Genomic DNA, 24183 nt, shown 5'->3' on the forward strand with positions numbered 1-24183 from the left:
TGGATATTGTCTGTTGAAAGTGGCCGGAAACCAAAGATAATAATCCTCAAACGGACTGTGCCATCTTTCGTTCATACGTGGCACACCTTTGTTCGCCATTGCACGTAAAACCGCGACACAGGCGAAGTACAGTAGACACTCGATAATTGTCGGTGCGTTAATTGATCACTGTCGCCCAGCACGTCCAGAACGCAATATACATATACGGTGTCGCGTTTAACTCGCATACAGTACCGGACAAATGTTTTCAGGCAAAAATCTGTATTATTTGAATTAAGGATACTACTGACGTTACATTAAATAATCAATGCCTGTCTTATATAATTGTTGTTTTCTTAGATCGACCACATTCGATATATTTTCTAAATGTCCTCCTCGGACAAATTGTTTATTTTGTTGAATATACCGTCTATTTAGGGATGTACACAGATCGAGAAACTATGGATGATGGCGCTCCATTTGAGCAGTCTATGATATTCTGTTTTAAAATTGTTGGTGAACTTTTACCAAGTACCAATCAATAATGGATAAAATAATGTGTATAATGGAGATGACTGAATGTCGCCGCAGCTCTAAACAACCTGAATGCTATCGCATAACCGTCAAAATTCCGTCTTGTTATCCCAGGACTTCCGTCTGTGAACGTCCCGCGCCGTGTTGCGCGCGAAATAATAAAGAAAATCATGGACGAAACGTGAAAAACTTCAACATAAGACATGATTTAAATCCCAGTAATCTTACCCAGTAATTAACCGGTCCATCCCCCAAGGTGAATTGCAGCGACAATGAGGAACGCGAAAATGGATTTTAAAAATCCTCGACAATAATCTTTTCACTAAGGAGGTTATAAAAATGTAAAAATTGGATCAAAGAAGGGACATTTTTGGAAATTTATTGAACAAATTACTATTATGTATTGTTTCTGTATTAATGTTTTAGGCAAAGAATGTTTACGCAAGTTCAAATTTTCGTAAACTGTTTTACAAAAGGATTAACGTAGTTGTTCTGGTAATGATTCTGTCAGGCATAACAGACACGAAACATCAGTTTGAAATTTTTATTCCATTGTATTTCCTTCAATTGTAGCCAACGGTAAATCTGTATATCCGAAATTAATAATTCTATATAGTTGACAGAGAATTGATCAATTTTCTAAAGTTTGTTTTGTTCTCAGTCATTAGTCAAACGTAATTGTATTATTTAGTTAAAATATTTTTATTAATACTGCTATTTACTATTATTTACTATATTTCGAACGTCTATAACGAAAATAATTCATCACTGAACTCAATTCCTCTACCTCATATACCCTGAATAATCAATCCTTTCTGCAACGAAATCTCACATGCCAAAACATTATTCCACAATATTCTTCTAAATATAGTGACCTATTATTAATTTCCCTCGCGTATTTTCCAGTACAGAACTATTCCCAACACTACAGCCTTCCACCAAACAGCAGGAAAAAATGGCCGACACCGAAGCAGCCTTTTTATATCAACAAAATTCCCACTTGTCGTTTCCGTGACACAAGAACAATACACACAGGACATTATGGATCAGTATATTTCAACGTATCAGAAAGATTACGCATGGCCGTCCAGGAAGATGCAGCACACGTCGCCAGAGTTGCGCGATGGCGGCTCCTGTCGCTGCAAACCGCGGCCCCCTGAGCTGAAAGTCACCAAAGTATGCGGGGACCAGATGGAGTGGAGCCGCCAGGGTCCCATGGGACGATTACTCGACCCGAAATTGTACCCAGCAAAAACTGGCCCCCACCCCGAATCGGAAGCGACGAAGTTTGACCAACCGGACACCTATCTGAAAAAGGTGAATCAACCCAGGGTAAAACTGTGTTTCGTATTTCTCACATGGTTGGATGAACGTTTCAGTTGGAGGAGAAGCACCCAAATCTCTATGGAATTGTACAGAGTACGACCGAGGACGAGGTAATGATGCGTGTAGATCAGGATCGACTGAAAACGACCTATCAAGTGGACTATGGCGGGGAAAAAAGCTCACAAATGTGTACATGTAAGGCTACTCGTCGATTTCGATGGTTACGAGCACATTTTCCTCGCAACAAATATTTAAAAGTGCTGCATTCGAATTTTATAAAATATTAGGTGCACCAATGAGTAATCTACTATTTAGGTGTACTAATAAGTACTCTATTATTTAGGTGTACCATTAAGTAATCTATTATTTAAGTGTACCAATAAGTAATCTACTATTGTTTATAACTGTTGCAACACAACGCAGGTAGATGATGGTTGCAACGTTCGTCGCGAGTTAAAATCTACGTATCAATGGGTGAACCTTATAGTGTAACAAAGACGACGTTAATATTATTATTTCTGTAACATTCTTAATCTAACTATTTTGTCTGTACCTACAAACTAAAGTTATAGTCCTGAAAATTCCTTATATCACAAGATTTTATTTGCCTGTTATCAAAATTAATCACAGAAATAGAATAATTTAGGATACTTCCAAACGCTAAATTCTTTGTTAGAGAATATTAAATGTAACATATGTAAAAATATGTAAAACAAAGTTCATCCAAATTTTTAAATCATTTACAGCAGACGATAGCACACTAAAGAGATCACAGAAAGAAGAAGTCAGCCCGCGATTGGAGCATATAAAAAAACAACGCGAAGAGAAGAAACACAAAAGTAAGATGAAGAGGAAGGATGAGGATGAGCCTCCGGAAACACGGATACCAGCCTGGCGTTCCGAGTACCAAGACAATATTAGTAAATTAGGCGGTGCCATAATGAAACACAGGTTACATCAGAGAAAAACTGCAGCGCCATCTTGGGCGATGGCGGTTTAATTAGGAAACAATATTAAATTTGATTACCCCACTGTCTCAACTGCATTGAATAAAGAATATGGAGGAACCCCTTCATCCTAATTTGTTAATCTATAATTTCAGTTTATCATACTGCCTCTTAAAAAATGTTTAAAAAACAATATTTTAGTCAGATACAAGATCGTTACAAATATTTTGAATAAATCTTTAAAAAATTTAACAACTTTTTACAGTCCGTATACTTTTATTAACTTTCCCTGAATTATTATTGTACGAAAAATTACACATAGGGTACATTCATCTATGAATGAACACTTAAAGAGATTCTGTAACCATTAAAGTCGACTTTTAAATGATAATAATATTAACAGATATTTAGCACATGAAAATTAGATTTTTTAATATCTATACCTTTTTATAACGTATAGATTTCAATTTGAGAAATTGGAAAAATATAATTAATTAAATCAAAACAAATAATACAGATTTTACCAGTGAATGAACAATATTAATACAAAATGAACATTTCTAACCAATGCGCGAAAATTGTTTCAATATGAAACGAGGAATTGAAAAAAAATCAATATTTAATCATTTACTTATTTGAATAACTTAATTTACTCGTTTTTATATATAACGTTCATTCACTGGTACGTGTTCATTTACTGGTGCGTCCACCCTATACAGATTACAAAAAAAAATTATTTTCGAAACACAAGTAATTGTACAGTCTACTAAACCAATAGTAATATATTATAAAAAATGTTTTTCACAGAAGAAAAGAGAATGATAAATGTTTATTTTATAAAAATTCCTTTCTGATTATTGTCTTAATAATTCGAATGAATTTCTCCCATGAAAATACGTTTTGTGCCAAACATCAAAGACTTTGAAGTTGCCCAAGTATCTGTGCCTTGTCGATTACAGTACGACGGATAAACAAATTATGTGAACCGTAAGTGGACCGTGTCGTGTAAAGAAATTCTACGTAATAATGCCCATATCGCTGTGCGCATCTCGACGGCGTGTCTCAAGGGGTGAATCGAAATGACGACCTTACCTCCGAGCCGTATTCGTGGCAAAATGTCCGACGAGTAATTGCTTTTCTTAACCCGCAACAATTTCTTACCACATTCGCTGATATCGTAGTGATTTAAATCGACCACGATAAATAATGTTTAACAACTAGACGTTAATATTTACGATTTCGTAAATTATAGTTAACGTTAAAATGATGGCATAAGTACAGTAAGACTTCATTTGTCCCAACTAATTTTGTATTTTAATTTATTTACCGAAGGAAAAAGCTTGTGATTAAATTATGCATTTTTAAGGAACTTTCTATTATGTTTCCTGTTTGCGTGATGTTCCTTAAAGTAATTTTGAAACATATTTCTGCTGCTTCTACAGTAGGTGCTATGTATATCGAGAGTTCTGCATCTATTAGACATTTATTATTAAACTACGGAAGTTTATGCATATTTACAATTTTAACTACTTGTACTTAAATGGTACAGAACTTTAAAGCCTGAATACTTAAGAAGTATCAATCTTTATTAAAACCTTCATTTTAAAGAGTTTTGCAAGTTAGAATATGCTATACATACATAAACATTCAAAGTCTATTCATCAGGGGTACTAATTCTACATTATCTATCGTCTTGCTCAGAACATCTAACATAACTAAGTTTTTTAAAAATATAAAAAACAAAGTAACATTCGATCCACTTTATTGTTTCGAACATTACTTATTATTCTGTAATTTCAAATAATTTACATCCATTTCCACCATATCTTACAATTAATACAGGCAACTCCCATACAACACAGTGGTTAAGTTCCTAAGAATTTCCGTATTACGAGAAAAGTCTCCAAGACTTTAGAAAATTTAAAAACTGTTTACAACAATCATTTTGTGTATCAATAATTATTATACTGGTCAAATTAATACATTTGGTGTATGTACACGGAAGTGCATATCAGAAACTACCACGGTAGATAAAATCTTTGCTATTATAAAATCCCTTTACACAGAATAAATAAATTTCCCCGTGCCTCCAGTTTTTGCAAATTAATCTGCAAAAGTACACAAATTTTCATAAGTATCTACGGTTTACCTATATTCCTCGTGACATTAACCGTCTGTTGGGACCAAGATGGCCGCCGAAGCTGACGGAGAACCGGCGAAAAACGTCGTCGAACACCACCACTCTCGTGGGGAACCATTGGCCGAGGGACACGCATCCTCCGTACGCCCCATCGAGGGCTTATCGACAAGGCGGTGGCAGCGAGTATGAGATCAAATATGTGAATGCGAGGACTTCCGACGAATCTGTCGGCGTGCCTGAGGACACCTACGTTAATAAGAGTCACGTATGCTTAATACATGTTTATTTTAACGTTTATACCAGTGTGACCACCACTAGTAGGTATTTTCGTACTACATCTAGTACTTTTTTTTTAATTTTTAATGTTCTAGTACGTTCACCAACCAATCTAGTACTTTCTTCCTTCCAAATAATAATAATAGTAACAACAATAACATGAGACATTAGTTTAATATTTTTCTCTTCTTCCATCCTCCCCCAAATGCCACATTAACACTTTGACTGCCACGTCACCCAAATATGGGTGACACGTACATTGAAAAGTGTCTGGATTATTTAAACACTGTTATAAAATGTTTGCATGAAATTAATATCACAGTATAATTTAAAACAAGACCTACAGCCTCTATTAACTAAACTCAAATATTTTCGACAATTTATGACTTAAAAACGAAATAAAGTGTGTCTGGCTACGTACGGCCTTTTTCACTGTGGCAGTCAACGTGTTAAATGAAAAAAAGTATGATTTCTTTTTTTTTCCTCTTTAACCCCTTTAACTCCCAGTGTTGCACCGGTCTAACACTCATTTTAAAGGGCGTCGAATTCTGTCACCAGTTAATATCTAACTTTTACATAGTTCAATCTAACGTTAATATAGATCACCACGCCTTCGGTTGAGAAATTCAAGTATTCCCTTCAAAGGTAAATAAAAAAACGAAGGAAAAATGAAACAAATAAATCTGTGTAATATCGATATTTTCGACTTCAACGTAACATGAAGCAACATATAATACCAGTCTCATAATTTTCAAATAACAATTTAAGATTCTGGGCTTTAAAGGGTTAAAGTTACATCCCTTACAATTTCGAAATCTGACGCAACACAATAAACAGACTGTAACTTCTTTATTCTTTGACATTCGACTTTCAAATTTCGAAAGCATATTGTTGAAACGTTGTACCTTTTATTCATATAAAAAAAAGTTTTTGATTTTTTGAACCTGTTACACGATAAATCCTCCCTTAATGCCTGCCACAGCGAATCTACGTAAACTGAAAGCTTCTTCCCCGTTGCTACAGAATCACCCAGACGAATCAGTGCCCGTGAACATCGTCCGGAGGCATGAGAACACGGGGTTACGCGATAACTACCAACGTTTCAACGACTACGCCGACATGTACGCGCCCGAAACGTTGCAGAAGTTGCGCAGGCTGAAGGAGCTGCAGATGAAACGGGACATAAACGAGAGATACTACTCGCAGGAGATCAAACGACTGATCGGCGAGTATTATTTCGCCAAGAGGATGCCCTCCCCTCTATTGAGGCCCCAAGGAAAAATGCAGAGCGCCAGCTTCCAGCATCATCCTGGACATCGAGCAAGAAATGTACTGAAACTATTGGGAAATGGCAGACGTAACGGAAACGAATATTTGAAACCTTTTGTGCTCGAGATCGTGTATCCTTGACATACTTAGCAACTAAAAATTAGTTAATTATAACCGTATTAAATTTTAGGAAAAACATAGAAAAAGAAAATGGGAATTAATCGACGGGAATTAATTCGTTTGCTACTGTAACATCAGTCGAGTACGGAAATATAGGATGATAGATTCTTTATTTTTCATATTTTCGAATAAAGGAAATTTTCAGGTACGGTAAACCAACTACTGAATGATCGAATTGTTGAATTTATAGATGTTTGAAAGTAACACTTAAATGTATTTATTTATAACAACGAAACAGCTGTTGAAATTGCTAGTACATTTATTTTTCTTGAAATTTTTATAAAAACAATTACTTATTCTTATCGTGATTTAAAAAAGAATCATTTGTAAAGTGCAAAACGTGTACAAGTCCAGTAATGACTACTACATTTCTGAAATATTCTAAATAACGTTGGCTGGCAGACTCGCGTTCCGATTGGTCGGGGGATTTCGTTAATATCTCGTTAACAATGCCTCGGATAACATTTTGGCTAAGGAAAAACTTGTTTCAAATCACCTCACGACTCTCCCGTTTCCGGGTTCTCCAACATTTTTCTTACACCCTGTATACGATATCAAAAATCCCGGTAATAAAACGGCCAATTTATGTGCAACTACTGAAATAATCACGTTTCAGAATATCGAACCGTGCGGCACCATGACGACAATCACGCGGCTGGATTGCGGGTGTATTCAAGAGACATCAAGGCCGATTTTCACGACGGCAAGGGGTCGCGTTCAACGGAGGAATTGCAGCCAATCACAAGACGAGGTGCTTTTGAAATTGACGTCCTCGAGCCCGCGGGAACACTTGTCCTTGACGATCGATCCGCGAAACGATCGTCAACAACGGGTACAATCGAAGAACCGGTGTACGTACGAGAAAATTACGCCGAACGGCGACGGTGGATTCGTGACGGAAACGGAGAACGGGAAACAGAGCGACGACGAGGAACAGAAAATTGAACGAGTCAGGAAAAATGGGACGCCTAATCGAAAGTTCAGCGACACCTCAGCGACCACTATTCATTGATGTTTTAATTTTTTGATTCTATATTTTGTACTTTATCGGTAGCAATAAATACATCTTGTATCTTGTATCATCGATTTTTTTTAGAGATTGTCGACGTAAGACTGTTTTGTTAAAATTTTAGGGGACATTGAATTTTAGCCCTTGACGCTAGAACTAACTCGGATTAATGAGCCTTTAGCCGAACAGTAAAGGCAATTAGTCTTTGGAAAAATATGGACGAATAATTTGTATATCTGTTTATTTATGTTCACAATTATTTTTATGATATTTCGATTTCAAGGAATAACACGAAGATTTGATATTAGAAATACCAAGACAGTAAATTTTGTAATAGTGCATTATAAAATTTACTGCCATCGTGTTCCTAGTATCAAATCCTTGTGCTATCCCTTGAAATTAAAATATATTCTAAAGTAACAGTATTCTGGCGTAAAAAGCTTAATACTTTTTTGTAGGGAACGACGAACTGCATTCGTTAAAAAATATATGATTCTCTTTAAAAGAACAAACTCGACCTTCACATGTCCTCTAACGGTCTACCTACAAAACAACTACTGCCGTTAAATTATTTCTCTCGCGAAACCATTCAACAAATTATTTGAAACATTTTTTTTATATCAACAACGGTTTTGAAGAAATTCGAGGGGATCGATTTAAATGACTCACGCTGTATAGAACGTTAATCGTAAGTTCATTTCAACAAACGTGAAACTATCCAACATGTATCGAATCCATTCATAACCCTGAGGTCAAATTTTTTTACAAAGAACAGTGTTCTTTTATAAATGTCGAGTCGATGGATAGAGATAATTTTGTCGAATTTTGGAATCAACTACAGGATACTTCGAACATCCTTCTGATGTGGATATATGAGTTACTGGCAGTGACTTCATGCCTTGAAGATGAACGGCTTGACGCTGACGACCGATTCTGTCGTCACGTGTACCGGCTATCGTGTTTTGAAGAACGACGCAAAGAAACGCTATGCTGGTTTTTTTTTCGGAAAATGACGAAATTCGGTGATACACCATCCATCTTTGCCATGTGACGCTCAGTCGCTGTTTTCTCGCAACAAAATTCCCGGTGAGTCCATCTTTGAGCAATTCCGAAATTACCATCGCGTTCATTTTTGTAACATCTTCCGTGACGCTCAAAATTCAACATTTTAACGAGCACATTAAACATTAGGTTTAATGCTGGACAACAATTTTTGTGCATTGGCATGCAAACGTTCGAAAACAAGAGATTCTGAGAATGTTTAATAAAACTGTTGTTTCACTTTCCATTTATTAATCCGATTTCCCTTCTTCGTTATTGAAAATGACTTTATTAAAATTAAAACTTTATTAAATATTTTACCATACTCGATTTTAGAAGATAGTTTAGGTTGGGTCATAAACTATTATAAATGATTTTACAGTTAACATTAATTCATCCTATATCCACGATCTCTATTAAGCTTAATAATTGTTGCTGAATTTAAAAATGTTTATAATTATAAGGTTTTAATTACAACCCAGTCACAATCAATTATGAATAAATTCGTAAAATTCGCATTTCAGTTGTAATATCACGGGTAGACATTTAGTAAAATTTCAATTTTATGTTTTTAATGTAGAAAATAAATCGATAATATCGGTCGAATAATTCTACAATTTTCCGAACAGATTTCTAGAAATTCTAGTGTCACGTTCGAGCCGTAATCGAATTACCTGACCCGCGATGGCCGCTGCGTTCGAAAATTTCACCACTACCACTCATGATGCCTTCATCTGGCCTTATCCGGTGCCGTTGATAGCAAAACCGGCCCAACCACCGATGAACACAGGATTGCGCGTGTTCACTCCTAGAATCGATCCCGAAGATTGTCCGTGTGACGTTCACAGCTATGAGAAAAGCAAAAATAGGTAGATAAATCCCGTCAGAACACGAACATCCAAATTGAAAGTTTCCATTGCCCGATTCGAAGTTTCTGAATGGTTCTAATAGACCTCGGATTTGCCCCTTTGAACGAAGCAATTTCCGTCTGCAACATTTCTTTTTATCTCCATCCTGTATTTACATGTTTTTTTTTTACGCAAATCACCCTGTATAATTCACAATGGAATAAATAACGATGTATTTGATGAATACTTGTAGATACAAATATCTAGCTGATAAGGAACGACAGATCGTGGATCAATTGGTAAAGGTTAACCGGGAAATGACCAATCTGGCGACGGCCATGTTGGACAGTAATTGCGAGTCAATGGACGAGACGATGAAGAGCGTTTATAAAACGGATTACTCGAAAAGAGGTACGAAATAGCTGTTAACGAGGCAAGTACTTTGTGTGTACCTGTTTATTTATTATAATTAATCTGTTTAATTATTGAAATGATACACGTTTCGATGTATTCAGGTTTACCGATCCAGGTGTACAGGCAGCTAAAAGCCGCGGTCGATTCGCCATATTGTTCACCGATTAAAACGGAAACTTTGGAAATAAAACGAGGATACAGGGATCCAAATAGGTTTCGATACTCCGCCATTGAAAGACCCCACATACAACCAGCTAAAACTATTAATCTTTTCGAAGGTGACGAATTTTTTTTTTCACGATAAGTTAATTATATGTATATCATACTTTGGATCTAGAAATACTTCCAGAATATAAAATATGTATATAATTTAAAGAAACATTGATATTGAAATGGTAGGAGTCATTATGTGACTCGTAAATTCACACTTCATCGAGCAATTTATGAGAACAGAATGTGAAAAGTTGGAAATAGACTGATGTTAGTTTATTACATCTTGTGACATTAAGCTTCAAAATATTTTCTTATGCATCATTCAGGCAAACAGTACAGAATTTCATTGTCAGATTTCAACTGTGTGTAAATGGTTATTCAGTTCCAGAAACTTTCTCTTTGTGGGAGGAACCTTTTACCAGTCGCTCGGAATACACGGTGACCATTAGTAAGATGGGTCTTAGTAACATGAAGAATCGTCAGCAATATCTTGAACCAATACCTTCTTCGAGAAGACGATTCGGCGATTGCAAACTGTGAGAACTCTAGCCCGTTAAATAAAGATGACTACGTAAAAATATAACTCAAATCTTTAGATACTGAATACTTAAGCAATTTTCCGTCTTCATATTCTATTTTGTAAAAATTGCTATAAATGTTTATAATCCATAATCTAATTACCAGCCGTCCCGACGAAAAGTCACTTTCCAATCGTAATTAAATTCCGCGCCAAAAATCAAATCGCGACAACTCTGTTTCACCGGCATTTGTTTTACCCAACGTAAAACATTCGTTCTTCGTTTCCGGTTTTCAAAGAGAATCGATCCACGGCGTTTACATTTAATTAGCGCGTATCTCTGAAAGTGATGTAGAAAGTGAAATTTATTGTAAATAGTCAATTTGCACTTTTCAATTTTTTGTATCCCATTTATGTAAATAGTAATTAAAAAAGTCGTTTTTTGTTTTATTGTACCTGAAATTTTATTGAATAAGAAGAGCCTACCGGAAAATAGTTGACGCCGAATGTTAACGTATCATTAACTATTAACGATGCTGTGGGAGCAATTTCAGATTCGGAACGAGCAAATTGGGAGCAATATTTTGAGATATAAATCGGTAAGATACGTTTACATTCGGCGCCAACTATTTTCCGGGGAAGAGCCTCCCGTCTCGAAGATCGTAGTCGATAAAGAAGAAATTATTCTTATCCCGTCGGAATACGCCACACGTCGAGTACGTAGACGCCATCTTTCGTTTATTGACTCGATAACCAAGTAAATTTTAAGTAGAAAAATTACAGAAAAGGGAGTTACGCTAATAGGATTATTAATAAATTTTCAACAATGCCACATTCTTGCAGATTGTTGCCCACCGAATACAGCCGGAATTATTTCAAAAGAAGACCAGTACCCGCGGAAATGTGAACAATAATTTTTTGTTAAATTTTATTTTCATGATTCATTATAAAATTTAAATCACACTTGCTGCAGAATCCTACCGAGAGATCGTTTCTCTGAGCGCATAGAAGATGGAGAGATCGATCCTCGTGTGGCATCGATCCCATCGAAACTCGACGGGGCCGCTGAACAATTAATCCACAAACATATTCTCGATCACCAACGAACCGTTTATCAAGTCAGCTACAAGAATCACTGTGAGCCGCGATCTTCGAAAAATCTGCTATACTTTATACATACACGAAATCGAAAGTCGTGAAAATAAATCTACGTTCAGTCACGATTTATTTGTGATTACAGGGGTTCGTAAGAAACGATCTCGAGAGGAACAGTCGGATGAAGAAACAGAGGTCAAGGAAAAGGATATCCAAAACGAATTATTAGCGTACATTCGTGAACTATATTTCAATCCTCATAACGAAAAAGTCCTCGCTCCGCCCGTTACGGCGAAACGAAGTAAGATTCATCGCGAGGAACTAAATATAATATATATTATGAGTAGACTCTGAATTTTATGCGTTTATAGCAACGTGGAATATACAAGACCCCAAAGTATAGATTTTAAGCATATTTTGGTATCTAGATTTTAATAGAAGCAATAATTAAAAAAATTAGTTTTCTATTTTTAAAAGTTTGAATTTAGGTACACATCCGTAATTTATTTACGAGAAATGTCTATCAGATATAAACAAAAAGAATGATTAAATATGTATACATTACTCTTTTTGCAATTTATTGTTTGAACAAGAAACTGGATGGCTTTGAAATCTGCTTTTCATCTTTCTGTACGAAAACAATATATTAACCCAAAAGGTGCGCCCTCTAAAGCATTTCAACTTAGCTTTAATAATATTGTTTTAATATCATGAATATTTTTGAAAGTATTGAATTTTCATGGACTATGTACCTAATCGTATACGATTCTGTCATCTACAAAAATCTTGAATTACTAATATTTTCCTTAATTATATCTAGTGCTTGGATATATAAGACCGAAACTATTGCATGCAACCCATTCTACGTACCAAGACACGTTTGGCCGTACAGGTGCGAGAGTTATGCTGGAAAATAACGATCAGATGACATTGGGAAAAGTCGAAACGACGGATACTGTGAAAAAGAACGATCCATGCGTCGAATTTAATACTAACAGCAACAGGAACTGAATAATTAGAAATGATCAACAACGGCGAGGAACGTTCAACAAATTTGACGCATACATTTCACGTATTACAACATTTTTAATTATTACAAGTTTGTTAATTTATAAAATTTTAAGTGAATTAAAAATTTATAGAAGTGATGATACGAATATAAAGACTTGGTTTTGCTACATATACTCTATACATTAGAAATCATTCTACATGTTTCCCCTCCAGTTAATGTGCAAGTGCTTCCCACTTACATATAGTTATATATTAGAAAGAGATGTCAACTCCTCCGAAAACTATCTACCTCTTTCTAAAGTTGGGACGTCCGTTTCAGGTTGACGCGCAGTCTATACTTCTATGTCTATGGATAGAACATTCTTCAAAAATATTCGATTTTACATTCATTCTTATAACTAGAGAAATTAATTTCAAATTCGCAGCCATTAACTCGGAAGGAAGTATTACAGAAATATTTCGTCGTTAGTTTGACAGATGGCGTGCCTGTATTGCAAAAAATCCGAACAATTAAACTTTTAAATTTAATTGGAAAAGATTATCTGTATCGAAATAGATAAAATAAATTCATGAACTAAAATATCGTTCTATATTTTACGAAAACAAAATGTTTAATTGATAATAGCTATCCACGTTCATCAAATCGTTTAGTGTCAGTTAATCGAAAAAGCCGTTCAAAATTTGAAATTGTATCCCCACGATTAATTAGAAACTGCATATTTTGTCCAAATCCAAAGTAATCACACATGCATTTTAGATATCTTCGTGACGTCAAAAGGAATTACTTTACTTATCTGTCTTCGGTATTTTAAGCATGCCTCCGATGCCTCCATTCCGTGCAGAAACTGGCAGATACGGACTTTCCCTATAACACGACGATACTGCACGATACTGCACGATACTGTAAGGTCAACTTATGTATTGCGTAGTGAAGTTGACGATTAAAAAATGTCACGGAATATTATAATACATTTAATAATAAGTGCTATCGGCGTTATTGTAGGTGTATCGGCATGCATTGTTTTGTTCGCTGTTTACAACAATCATGATGTTGGATTTTGGTCGATCTTGTCAGGTTAGCAATCCTTATAGAACGATAATCATTTCAATTTACCGACTATGCGAATTTTATATGCAATCGCTGATAACATAGCTTGTAATAAAAACCGCTAATTCTTCTGGCTAACATTATATATGGGAAAATTAAAAACTTTTATAGGAAGGAAGCATTATTTACTTGTCCATTGTACAAATCATTTTTGTTTATATTACAATCAACAATCACTATTTCTTGTTGGTATTTGTTATAATACTGATTTGTTACCTTCAAATATTGGTCACATATGATAAATAATACTTTGTTTTTTGTAAAGAACATTTCATTCTATGAACCCATATGCTTGTATATGTTGCTCAGCAATTTTAGCTGCAGTGTGTTTTCACTTGCACTGGGTCAGAGGAAGGGGAACTTTAGAAAGATGGCATACTAAAGTCACATTAAGAAATCTAAATATTATTGGTTTTGTGAGTGCTGTTGTCAGTATCACAGCGCTAATTTGGTACCTTTTTCTCACATGTTACTACCAGATTCGTAAGTATATTATTTAATTCTATAATATTCCAAAAAATATAATAGAAAATTAAAATACATATAGATTCTTTAAATTTCAGCCATTCATCCAATTTCAGAAAGCACTGCAATATCAGCTGTGTGGTCTATGATTTGTGGTAAATGGGGTATTTCATTAACATACCATACTTACAAATATGAATTAATTATTCAGGAAGATTCTGCACCAATAATGACAGAAAGTAATGCTTAAGATTTTTTATATTAACAAAGACAAACTGTTTTTTATAGACTGAATTTGATAAACGTTATTATAAAATAAAAGTAGAATCTCATATTAGTAAAAATATATTTCCATAAAAATATAACTCAAAATCTGTTACATGTATATACATTGTTCCTTATCCCAGCCCTTTATACAATGAATGAACTCCTTTTTTACTTTTATGTACTACATAATACGTTTAAAAAAAAAAAAAAAAGTTTCTTTAAAATTCATGAAAAATAGATCAAAATAATATAATTTAAATATCACAGTGATATTGTTATTAAATGATACGTAATATGTACGTTAACGTATAGAATACTTTATGACCCATATAAAAATGCTATATAGCTATCAACATATCATTTTTTCTTTAATTGAAAGATTTTGCTTGTGCACATATGCATATCATGTGTGTAAAAATGTAATACAATGTACAATTTAGTCTTAACATGGTGTTAACTTATACAATGGATGAATTATTGTATAAAGACCTACGAGTGAAGATATAATACCAAATATACCTATAGTTCCAGGAGTAAATTTTGTGAACCCCAATGCTGTCAATGGAATAAACAAATCACATCCGTTTTTAATTGTATCCATTACAACTTCTTTATGGTTTTTCAATTGAAGTAACACTTTATATTGTTTCCACGCATTAAACGAAACATTTGATGTTTTCAATAATGCATTCTTTCCTTCGTTCTCCAAAATTTTAATAATCTCATAAACGTCTCTTATAAGATTTATAATAATATTTATTAACCAATACTTATTAGCCGTTTTGCTCCACTTCTCTATGTTCACTTTGTGCAATCCCACACGACCAATCCAAATTATATGGTCTGTTAATAGAAATAAAGCATTAGCAATTTTTGATGCTGTCAAAAGGACCCTGATAGCGCCATCTGGATACTTCATCATTTTTACGGCTGCATATAAACTATCCAAACATCGCCCTAGGCGTAATACTAAAATAAAATTGAAGTAAATCATTAGTAACTGTGGTGATAGCTCTACAGTCTTCTTTAATATCAATGAGTGAATACATTTTCTAAATGAACTAAAGGTATACTCCAAACTTCTTAAAATTTCTGCAGAATGTTGTGTAGTACGGACATTTTGAGCATAGTACCAATAAGCACGACTTCCATATTGAAGTAACCTGTAGAATGCATATTTGAAAAGTTTCTTGCTTTAGTATTTGTATCAAGACCCGTCATTGTTATTAAATTATAATTTTATGAAAAAGGACATAATTTTGACTATTCTTTAACTGTTCGAAAAAGTTATAAATGCCGTGCATAAAGTATAAAACCGCATATTTATAACAGCAAAAATTAACTAGCAAGTTATATAGGTGCCTAATAAAAAACACTCAAAAATGTTCAAGGAGGTATAGTTATATAAATTACATACCTTATAAGTCTGTCTCTGCCTGCTGTCTGTTCGTTTAACTTTATTATTTTATCCATGATTCTCTTATGGAATATATTACGAATAATTCTTGTAAAATAGAAATTGAAAATTCTTCGAGTTAATACTCCGTCAATAGATAGTTTGTTTAAAATTATACATTTATAATCAACATAAATAATACCGAACAATAACAGACGGACTTAACCCAACTGAAAAACCGTATAAAATAAGTGCTTGCCACTTATGATTATTAAAAAGACTGTATTTACAACTACTCATGGCATAGTCACAAATTTCTTGTCATTCTACTATCTTGAGTATGGACTGGTGTGGACCAGGACAACAGTTCGGTCAAGGTGCGTGTATGATAAATGATAAAACTCAGTGTGTGCTATCAGCGCCATCTGATATACGTCACGGAATATATTTACAGTATTTGACTTAACCAGAAAAAATGAAGTAACTGAATAATTCAACGATTTTTTTGTTTTGCTGCTTCTTTATCTAACGGTTCTTGTATTTTAATGACGATCATAAATTGGTCTTGTAAATTATGCCCGCCCTGTGAAATTTATACACCTATAGCAAATGTAACTGAAAAAAAACAATGAAATATTAACTTGAATAAAGTTTACTGTATAAAAATGTCATTTTGCATAAAACTTCCTCAGTCCAATTATATTGTATTCGAATTTTTTCTGAGACTGATACATAAAATGTATCAAATCGGTTTTATTCATCATTAATTGTGTCTATACACATATTCAGGGTAGGAAATTATCCAGATAACACATTAAAAATTCTAAATAACATAGACATTATAAATATACTTAACATTTTATAATGTGTTTTGCAATACACATTACATGTAATAAAAATACATTAACGACTATTGAAACAACTTAAAATACTAAGAAAATTACCACAAACATCTTATTACTTGAGTATTATTTCGTTAACTTAAATAAATATTGGTAAAACACTATTAGCTAGTAATAAATAAGCACTTTATTACTAGTGACAAATAAAGAAACTATGTTATGATAAACAAAGAAACACGTTATAAATTAACGTTAATATTGACGTTATATAAGAACATTAAAAATGAGTTAAAATATCACATACTTTACACAATGACAAAAGGAAGAAAAGGCATAATTCATTTTTATGATATTTATGCTTCTTAAGAGCAGAAAGTCTATTTTTCCCTAGCTCTGAATGAGTATATAAAGTGTGCCTTTGTCTCTGATAAAAAGTTTTATAAAGAATACAGAGAAAGAATGATTGTACATACAAAATGAAGATTATGATTTTTTAGCATGAAACAAATAATCACGCACAAATGTTATAGCTGACATTGCATGTCCTTTATGTCTGAATCCTGGCAGAAGTAACAATGTGTTCACTGGAACATTTACACAGAGTAAAATTAACATAAAAATTTATACGCTGTAAAAGAAATGTATTGTATAATTAAGCAAACTTCTGAATAATTACCTGCAATGTAAAATAGAAGTAAGTTATTGATTGTACTGCCAATCCACATACAAATAACAAGACAAGTTATTATTCCTGCACAGTACTAGAACACAAAAATATACAGATTAAAGTAAGCTGTTTGTATGTATATTACAGATAATGTATCATTATTTCAGTACTACATATGTGACTTATCAGCTTACAATATTAGGACGATCATTTCTTATTTGTATCATTGATCCCCAAAGACTTTGTAACTGTAAGATTGTTGCAGACAGATTTTGACAAATCTCATTCAACTTTTTCTCCTTTTGGCCTGTCCAACCATTAGCAGTGCACAAAAGAGATGTCACTGGTGGTACAAGATAGTCAATCAAAGCCCACACAAGAAGGAATACAGATATTATTGTAAGAAAGGCAGGTTCCAACACCCACATTAAACTATAAAAAAAGAGAATTTAATGAATTAGAAAGCATTGAAAGACAATAATGAAATATTAAAAGAGTTCATGTTATAAATACATTAATAAATGTCACTATAAAAACTACAGTGACTACAAAAGATATATGCATAGAATTACTTTCTTAAATAATTCTTTAAATTCTTAGATTGTATTATATAAATTTCTATGATTCTGATAAGCCCTTGAATGGCTTTGAATTTTCACATAACAGATTTCTCACCGCTATATATCTTTTGTCTTTGTCAAGGTATTCATTAAAGCAATAGTGAGAGTCAAAATACTTTTTGTAATTCACTGTATATAAAAAGTGAACAAATAGTCATTATTTGTCAGGTTCAAATAATTCCTAAAGAAAAATAAAGAAATGTTTAATGAAGTATAGTTTCATTACAAGTAACAGTTTCACTTACAAGAATATTGTGCTTGTTATTCCAAGTATAAGCCCAGGGTACCAAGATCGTTCCCATAATAGAATGGAATTCAATGGAAGTATTACTTCACGCCAGCATTCCATTTGACGTTTTAATTGTTTCATGTGTTTCTCCTACAATAAATTAATATTGTGAGTGAGCAAAAATGAGTGTCACTGTCATTGATTTTTCTGTTTCAGTGAGATTGCATGTTTAGTGTTCAGGACAATGTCCGGTTAACAATTAAACATTACGTTAATTCTCTTCTCTGTAAATAAAATATAAGTAACATGATTAAAATCTTACTTTTTCTACCGCCGCAGTGTCGGTCATCCTGTCTGATGTTTAACGGAGTATTTAAATTCGCTCCGGGCGAAGATACGGCGTATTACGACGCAACTGTGTGATCAAGTGACAATTATTAGAGGTCAGAACCGGGGTTTGCTCGCATTATCTAAGCTTATGCTTCCTCAGATACGATCATTTTTCGATTCTTTAATTCGATTATTATTACGTCTCCTCGGAAAAAGTCCAGGACGCCGGATATCTTTTCGCTTGAAAACACACGGAACGGACGAAGAATCGACTTCTGCCTTCGAGATTGTTGGTAACTCGCACGCGATTGGCTGTCAGTTCAAAATGTTGGTTATTGCAGGCGATGCTGTGCTGATGTTGTGACGTTAAAGATTTTCTAACAGTATACGTTAAACAATCGCGTTCCAGGCGCGTTTAGTTGATATCTTCCTCAAAATTCGTTGAATATGGCTGCTGTAAGTTCTGTGAGTATTCAACGACGCATATTATTTTGTAACTGGGAACATTAACGGCGGTGCTTCTTGTTTATCTTCTTGTCGGGAGAACGGATATTTCCATCGAATATCGCCCCGCCTGTGTGTTCAACTGTGTAATTATGGTTTACATTTCAGAAATCAAATGTCGAAAATTTATCACCACAAATTATCCGGCGGGTGGCCAAGGAAATGAGTGAATTGGCTGCACAATCACCCGAGGGTATTCGTGTTATTTTGAACGAGGAGGATGTTACGGACATTCAAGCAATTATTGAAGGACCCTGTAAGATTAAAGCCCTCGTAATTGCTGTTCTAGTAAAATCTAGATCGTATTATATGTATTATTTCAACAATTCTACAATTATCGAATCACATAACCTATTCAGATGTCAGTTATACATGTATACGGGGTGGCTCACTAACTCTATTCACCCAAAGTATGTATCTGTGATTTTACATAACAAGAAAAATTGAAGTTACAAGATTTCATGGGGCAGATAAAGTGCCAAAATCAAAAGGCACTATAAATATAATTAATTTTGTTGTCCAAAATACCAGAGGTGTTTCGAATGGAAGAGTTAATAGACCATCCTGTATGAATATGTATGTATACTTGTAGGTTTGTTTTCATACGAACTATGTGAACAGATGTTCACATAATATATCAGATATTGCTTATATACAATATTTCTAAATTTAATTTGTAAAATGTAGCTTTTAAAAATCACATACACCAATCGAGGAACCATTATTAAGACTTTAATGAAAAGAAATATGGAACTAATGATTTTTTAACAAATTCTAGGTTTTATATATGATTTTTTCTTTGGCGTATTTTATATATTTTATGCGTATTGTAGTATTCATTGATTAAAATATGATTTCTTTATAATACTAGCTGGGACACCATATGCGGGTGGTTTCTTCAGAGTAAAGTTAGCTCTTGGTAAAGATTTTCCCCAAGGACCACCGAAGGCATTTTTCCTTACAAAGATTTTTCACCCAAATGTTGCGAAAAATGGTGAAATATGTGTTAATACGTTAAAAAAAGATTGGAAATCGGATCTCGGAATTAAACATATATTATTGGTAAATTCCTAATAAGCAAATAAATGTTTCGTTGCTTTCTATTAATATTTTCGTGCAGTAATGTTAAATTAATGAAGTCAGATACTAACATTCAAAATATAAACTTCAACTTTCAGACCATAAAGTGTCTCTTAATAGTGCCAAATGCAGAATCTGCTTTAAATGAAGAAGCAGGTAAATTACTTTTAGAAAGGTACGATGATTACTCCGAGCGAGCAAAAATGATGACAGAGATACATGCACAGGTGAAGTAATATTTAAAACATTAAATCAGTTCACACACGTACCCAGTAATAAAAAATGTGTGATGAACTTATGCTTCAGGGAGGTGGAAAAGGCAGCAAAGCAGGTCTGGAAAGTTGTGCTTCCTCTGAAGTCGGAGGACCACTCCCGAAAAAGCATGCAGGAGATAAAAAACTATCAGCGGAAAAGAAAAAAATGTTAAAAGATAAGAAAAGGACACTGAAAAGATTATAAGAGAGATCAACGTCATTCGTCTATCTTTTATAATTTAAAACACTGGTGTGGTAATGTTGCCTCATATTGTACACAATTATTGCATAGTAAAAGTTTATTATCTAAACTCGACTGATCTTATTATTAAGTATTTAGAAAATTAATAATTCCAGAAGCATTGAAGAATGACTTCCTAAGATGCAAACAAGTACAACTCTGTAGTGATCTACTTTACAATCAGGAGTGGAAAGTAATTTAGTCCACTCTGGTATCTATTAGCAAATATTTTTACATATGTACAAAATACCTCGTGTGATTATTTAAATAAATAAAGAATGTTCTTCGAGTAAACGTTTTGCTTTATAAACCTCAGTCTCACAAGCGGTGATTTAAGTAGGAAAGTCGAAATGACGATTAAGCATTTTAAAACAAAGCAGCATTTACGAACGAAATCTACAGTTAACAAAACAAAGGACAAAAGTAATCAAAATCCGAATCTTCGATTAGGTGGGAAATAAAAGTTATTTCATTCTCAAGATCAATGTTATTTATTAGGTAATGACTCGTCAGTTCGTTTGCTTCAGTCTTGCACCACTGCATTGCCATTCATACGCTGCATGATCAAAAGCGTATACATTATCTTACAAGCCCATTACTGCACAGTAAAATATTTCATTAGTTGTTGACTAGATAACAGTATGTCACAGCCTTATTCCACTATGAGCTATTACTACACATAGTGGTAAATTTCATGGTAAGAAAACAATTCAGTAAACATAATTCACAAAGGTATGTTACTATTAATATAGTAATTGACATATAGTATATAACAGGATGTTCTACAAGGTGTAAACTAAATTTATAGATGGATGTCTTTAAATTTTTCATTACTTCATGAATCATAAAGTAATTAGATTGAGGGCTAGAAGCACGTTCTGTACTTTGATAAACAACAACTTTTAAAGATGAATTTTACTGTATTTTTCATCTGATAATCACACACGCACGATAGTACATACAAATCCATACAGTCTTTACATCATAACGTTTTTATTATTCTTTCTTTTATGTTTGTTGCGGTACCATAAAAAAAAATCTACGAACTCCTATAAATCATCTTTCGTAAGAGCCTGTAAAATTTTGGTATGCCAATTTCCAGAGAAAACGTCAAAAATAAAAAAGACCCATTTAAAAGAAATTTGTTATAACATTTTGCTAATGATATACAGTTATACTTAATTTTATGTATTCTCATGAAAATTACGGAAACACATTGTATCGTGTTAAGTCAGATGAGAACAAAATCTTAAAGAGTGTGAAAGGTTTTGTGACGGTGTTACTTTACTTCCTTTACATAAGCTTCCAATTCGGCATCTAGTTCTTCAGCGGTGGGGGTTTTTGTTGCTTGTCGACTGCCTCCTCTGCCACCACGCCGACCGGTTCCACGTCCTTTGAATAAGAAGATTACAGCCCGTCAAGGTTTTCCGTTTCTTAAATACGTATTCATCTATTTCGACATGATTAAATTACATACCTCTAATGGATCCTGCTCCACGATTACCCCTAAAGCGGGTCTGAGGTCTCTGTGTATAACTACTGCCGGTAAGTCTCGGGCCTCCGCGGATAGATGTGACTGGTATTTCAGAGGTAGCAACTTGTATGTTCATTTCACGACCTGCCAATGTATATCACACATTGCAATAATAGATGCGAATAGTGGTGCGTAAATCATAATTCACTAGAACTTCTTTGAAATTGGTTTTTCTTTTAATGTCATCCCATGTCAGAGTGTTTATGGAAGAATAAAAGAAAAAATGCTCAAACTGTATGTCGTTAGGTATAAACTTGAGACCAGATTAATTAGTGATACTGAAACCCTAAATATAGGCGGAATTTTATAATTAAAAAGAGACATCCAAAGGAAAGACCGTAGCACAAATATAACTTCAACTACACACCATCCAAAGGTACACCGTTGTATTGTTTCATTGCTTTAATAGCATCTGCTCTTCTTTCAAATATAACATCTGCAGATCCTAAAGATCGACCTGACCTATCATAATGTACTGCTGCTGATTTCAAAGGCCCAAATTCACTAAATAATTCCTGAAAACACAGACAAACATCGAATTATTATAAATTTTTATGTTTATTCTGCTTCAATAAAAGGGATAATACTAATTTGTTTTTAACGGTATACATGTGATATTACACTATTGCGATAAACTATAGTGTTTGTAATATTGAACTTATATTTAATATTTGAATTTGAATGAATGATACAATAATAATTTGATATTAATGAATGATACAATATTATGTGTACATAAAAATATCAAAAGTGGTAAATAATAGTACCTGAATGTCTGAATCTGATACTCCAAAGTCCAAATTAGATACAAGAAGCTTGGTTGTTCCTGCACTACCTATTGCACTTCGGCCAACCTTTTTTACCCCATCGAACATGTCATGTTTCCATGCACTGTTTACATCACCCTATGAATGAAAGTGGCATTCGTTGCTTATTGTCTCAAGAATAAAATGATTTATTACAATTAAATGTCAGTTAGAGATGTATTTTTATAAAGTGAAAACAAAATATATAACAAAGATAATAATTATATCATTCAAGCAGTCATTTAAAAACAATACCGAAGTATTTTCCTTTCACATAACAGGAGAAATTCAGAGTGTTTACATTACTGGTCCACTAACATCGACCAAACGTATAAAAAACGATACACCCAGTCGTCCTTAAAATCCACCGTCTAATAAATGTGTTACAAAAACGCGGAATCACGGTAATTCTTAAGGATTGTCGAGGGTAAATAAAACGTTCCCGCCTAGAAATGTAAATAAAACGTATGAATGATACTCAGATCTCGCGAAATTGTTTTGCTTTGAAATACGATCGTTAATCCTACCCAAGTTCAAAGTATTTCATACATGAGCGTCTAAGGCGGAAGTAATGGGATACGAGGTTCTGATATAGAGTGCACGTGACACGGTATACACGATACGAATGCGAAAAAGTCGACGGAAAAAACAAACGAGCTCGATTTTCTTACCCTTGTGTACGGAAGAGAACTCCGTGTAATGCCACCACGATTGCGTCCCCGCATGACGCCACCACTAACTCTCTGAGGTCTGCGTGCTCCTCTACGAGGTGAGTTACCGGCACCTCTTCCGCGTCTGCCACCGCCGCCGCGCGGTCTAGTCCCTTTGTTTTGCTTGATAATGTCATCGAGGCTCATTTCTATCTTATCCACCATCTTCATTTGTGCTGGCTTTCGTAGAACGGCACTACCACGGGAAATTCAGTAAAACCAACCTCTTTCGTCTTCGTAATGATGGCGGCGAACGAAGACGAAACAAGCGCGCACAGAAACCTGGGTAGAAAGACCGTTGGTCATAAACCGATTCTATAGAGATGCAAAT

At 34.1% G+C, this 24183-nt stretch overlaps 7 protein-coding genes across 7 annotated transcripts; 4 read left to right on the forward strand and 3 right to left on the reverse strand.

Moving 5' to 3' along the window:
- Positions 1 to 1554: 1554 nt before the first annotated feature.
- On the forward strand, positions 1555 to 2839 carry LOC107185750. The gene is given in 3 exon segments (XM_015573507.1): positions 1555 to 1858; positions 1861 to 2034; positions 2586 to 2839. Coding segments are annotated over 3 exon segments (732 nt in total).
- Positions 2840 to 3865: 1026 nt separating this feature from the next.
- On the forward strand, positions 3866 to 7663 carry LOC107185752. The gene is made up of 4 exons (XM_015573508.1): positions 3866 to 3912; positions 4975 to 5243; positions 6185 to 6531; positions 7268 to 7663. Exons 1-4 carry the CDS (start codon positions 3866 to 3868, stop codon positions 7661 to 7663), a joined length of 1059 nt encoding a protein of 352 aa, XP_015428994.1.
- Positions 7664 to 9385: 1722 nt separating this feature from the next.
- LOC107185753 lies at positions 9386 to 14622 on the forward strand. The gene is made up of 9 exons (XM_015573509.1): positions 9386 to 9570; positions 9803 to 9960; positions 10065 to 10241; positions 10559 to 10712; positions 11537 to 11596; positions 11667 to 11830; positions 11934 to 12089; positions 14217 to 14390; positions 14471 to 14622. Exons 1-9 carry the CDS (start codon positions 9386 to 9388, stop codon positions 14620 to 14622), a joined length of 1380 nt encoding a protein of 459 aa, XP_015428995.1.
- Positions 14623 to 15034: 412 nt separating this feature from the next.
- On the reverse strand, positions 15035 to 16268 carry LOC107185888 (peroxisomal membrane protein 11B). Its single transcript, XM_015573662.1, has 3 exons — positions 16057 to 16268; positions 15687 to 15802; positions 15035 to 15608 (listed from the first exon to the last, which is right to left on the reverse strand). The coding sequence occupies exons 1-3, from the start codon at positions 16110 to 16112 to the stop codon at positions 15082 to 15084; spliced, it is 699 nt and encodes a 232-aa protein (XP_015429148.1). The 5' UTR covers positions 16113 to 16268; the 3' UTR covers positions 15035 to 15081.
- A 1025-nt stretch (positions 16269 to 17293) lies between these two features.
- LOC107185827 (ADP-ribosylation factor-like protein 6-interacting protein 1) lies at positions 17294 to 19022 on the reverse strand. The gene is made up of 5 exons (XM_015573594.1): positions 18716 to 19022; positions 18410 to 18543; positions 17739 to 17976; positions 17554 to 17638; positions 17294 to 17461 (listed from the first exon to the last, which is right to left on the reverse strand). The coding sequence occupies exons 1-5, from the start codon at positions 18740 to 18742 to the stop codon at positions 17361 to 17363; spliced, it is 585 nt and encodes a 194-aa protein (XP_015429080.1). The 5' UTR covers positions 18743 to 19022; the 3' UTR covers positions 17294 to 17360.
- Positions 19019 to 20804, forward strand: LOC107185826 (ubiquitin-conjugating enzyme E2 S). Its single transcript, XM_015573593.1, has 5 exons — positions 19019 to 19188; positions 19336 to 19483; positions 20099 to 20289; positions 20406 to 20534; positions 20614 to 20804. Exons 1-5 carry the CDS (start codon positions 19171 to 19173, stop codon positions 20764 to 20766), a joined length of 639 nt encoding a protein of 212 aa, XP_015429079.1. The 5' UTR covers positions 19019 to 19170; the 3' UTR covers positions 20767 to 20804.
- Positions 20805 to 21702: 898 nt separating this feature from the next.
- LOC107185834 (THO complex subunit 4) lies at positions 21703 to 24131 on the reverse strand. Its single transcript, XM_015573600.1, has 5 exons — positions 23814 to 24131; positions 23104 to 23241; positions 22704 to 22851; positions 22280 to 22420; positions 21703 to 22194 (listed from the first exon to the last, which is right to left on the reverse strand). The coding sequence occupies exons 1-5, from the start codon at positions 24021 to 24023 to the stop codon at positions 22082 to 22084; spliced, it is 750 nt and encodes a 249-aa protein (XP_015429086.1). The 5' UTR covers positions 24024 to 24131; the 3' UTR covers positions 21703 to 22081.
- Positions 24132 to 24183: the final 52 nt, after the last annotated feature.

This window comes from Dufourea novaeangliae, unplaced genomic scaffold (genome assembly GCF_001272555.1).
Source record: "Dufourea novaeangliae isolate 0120121106 unplaced genomic scaffold, ASM127255v1 scaffold56, whole genome shotgun sequence".
Taxonomy (NCBI): domain Eukaryota; kingdom Metazoa; phylum Arthropoda; class Insecta; order Hymenoptera; family Halictidae; genus Dufourea; species Dufourea novaeangliae.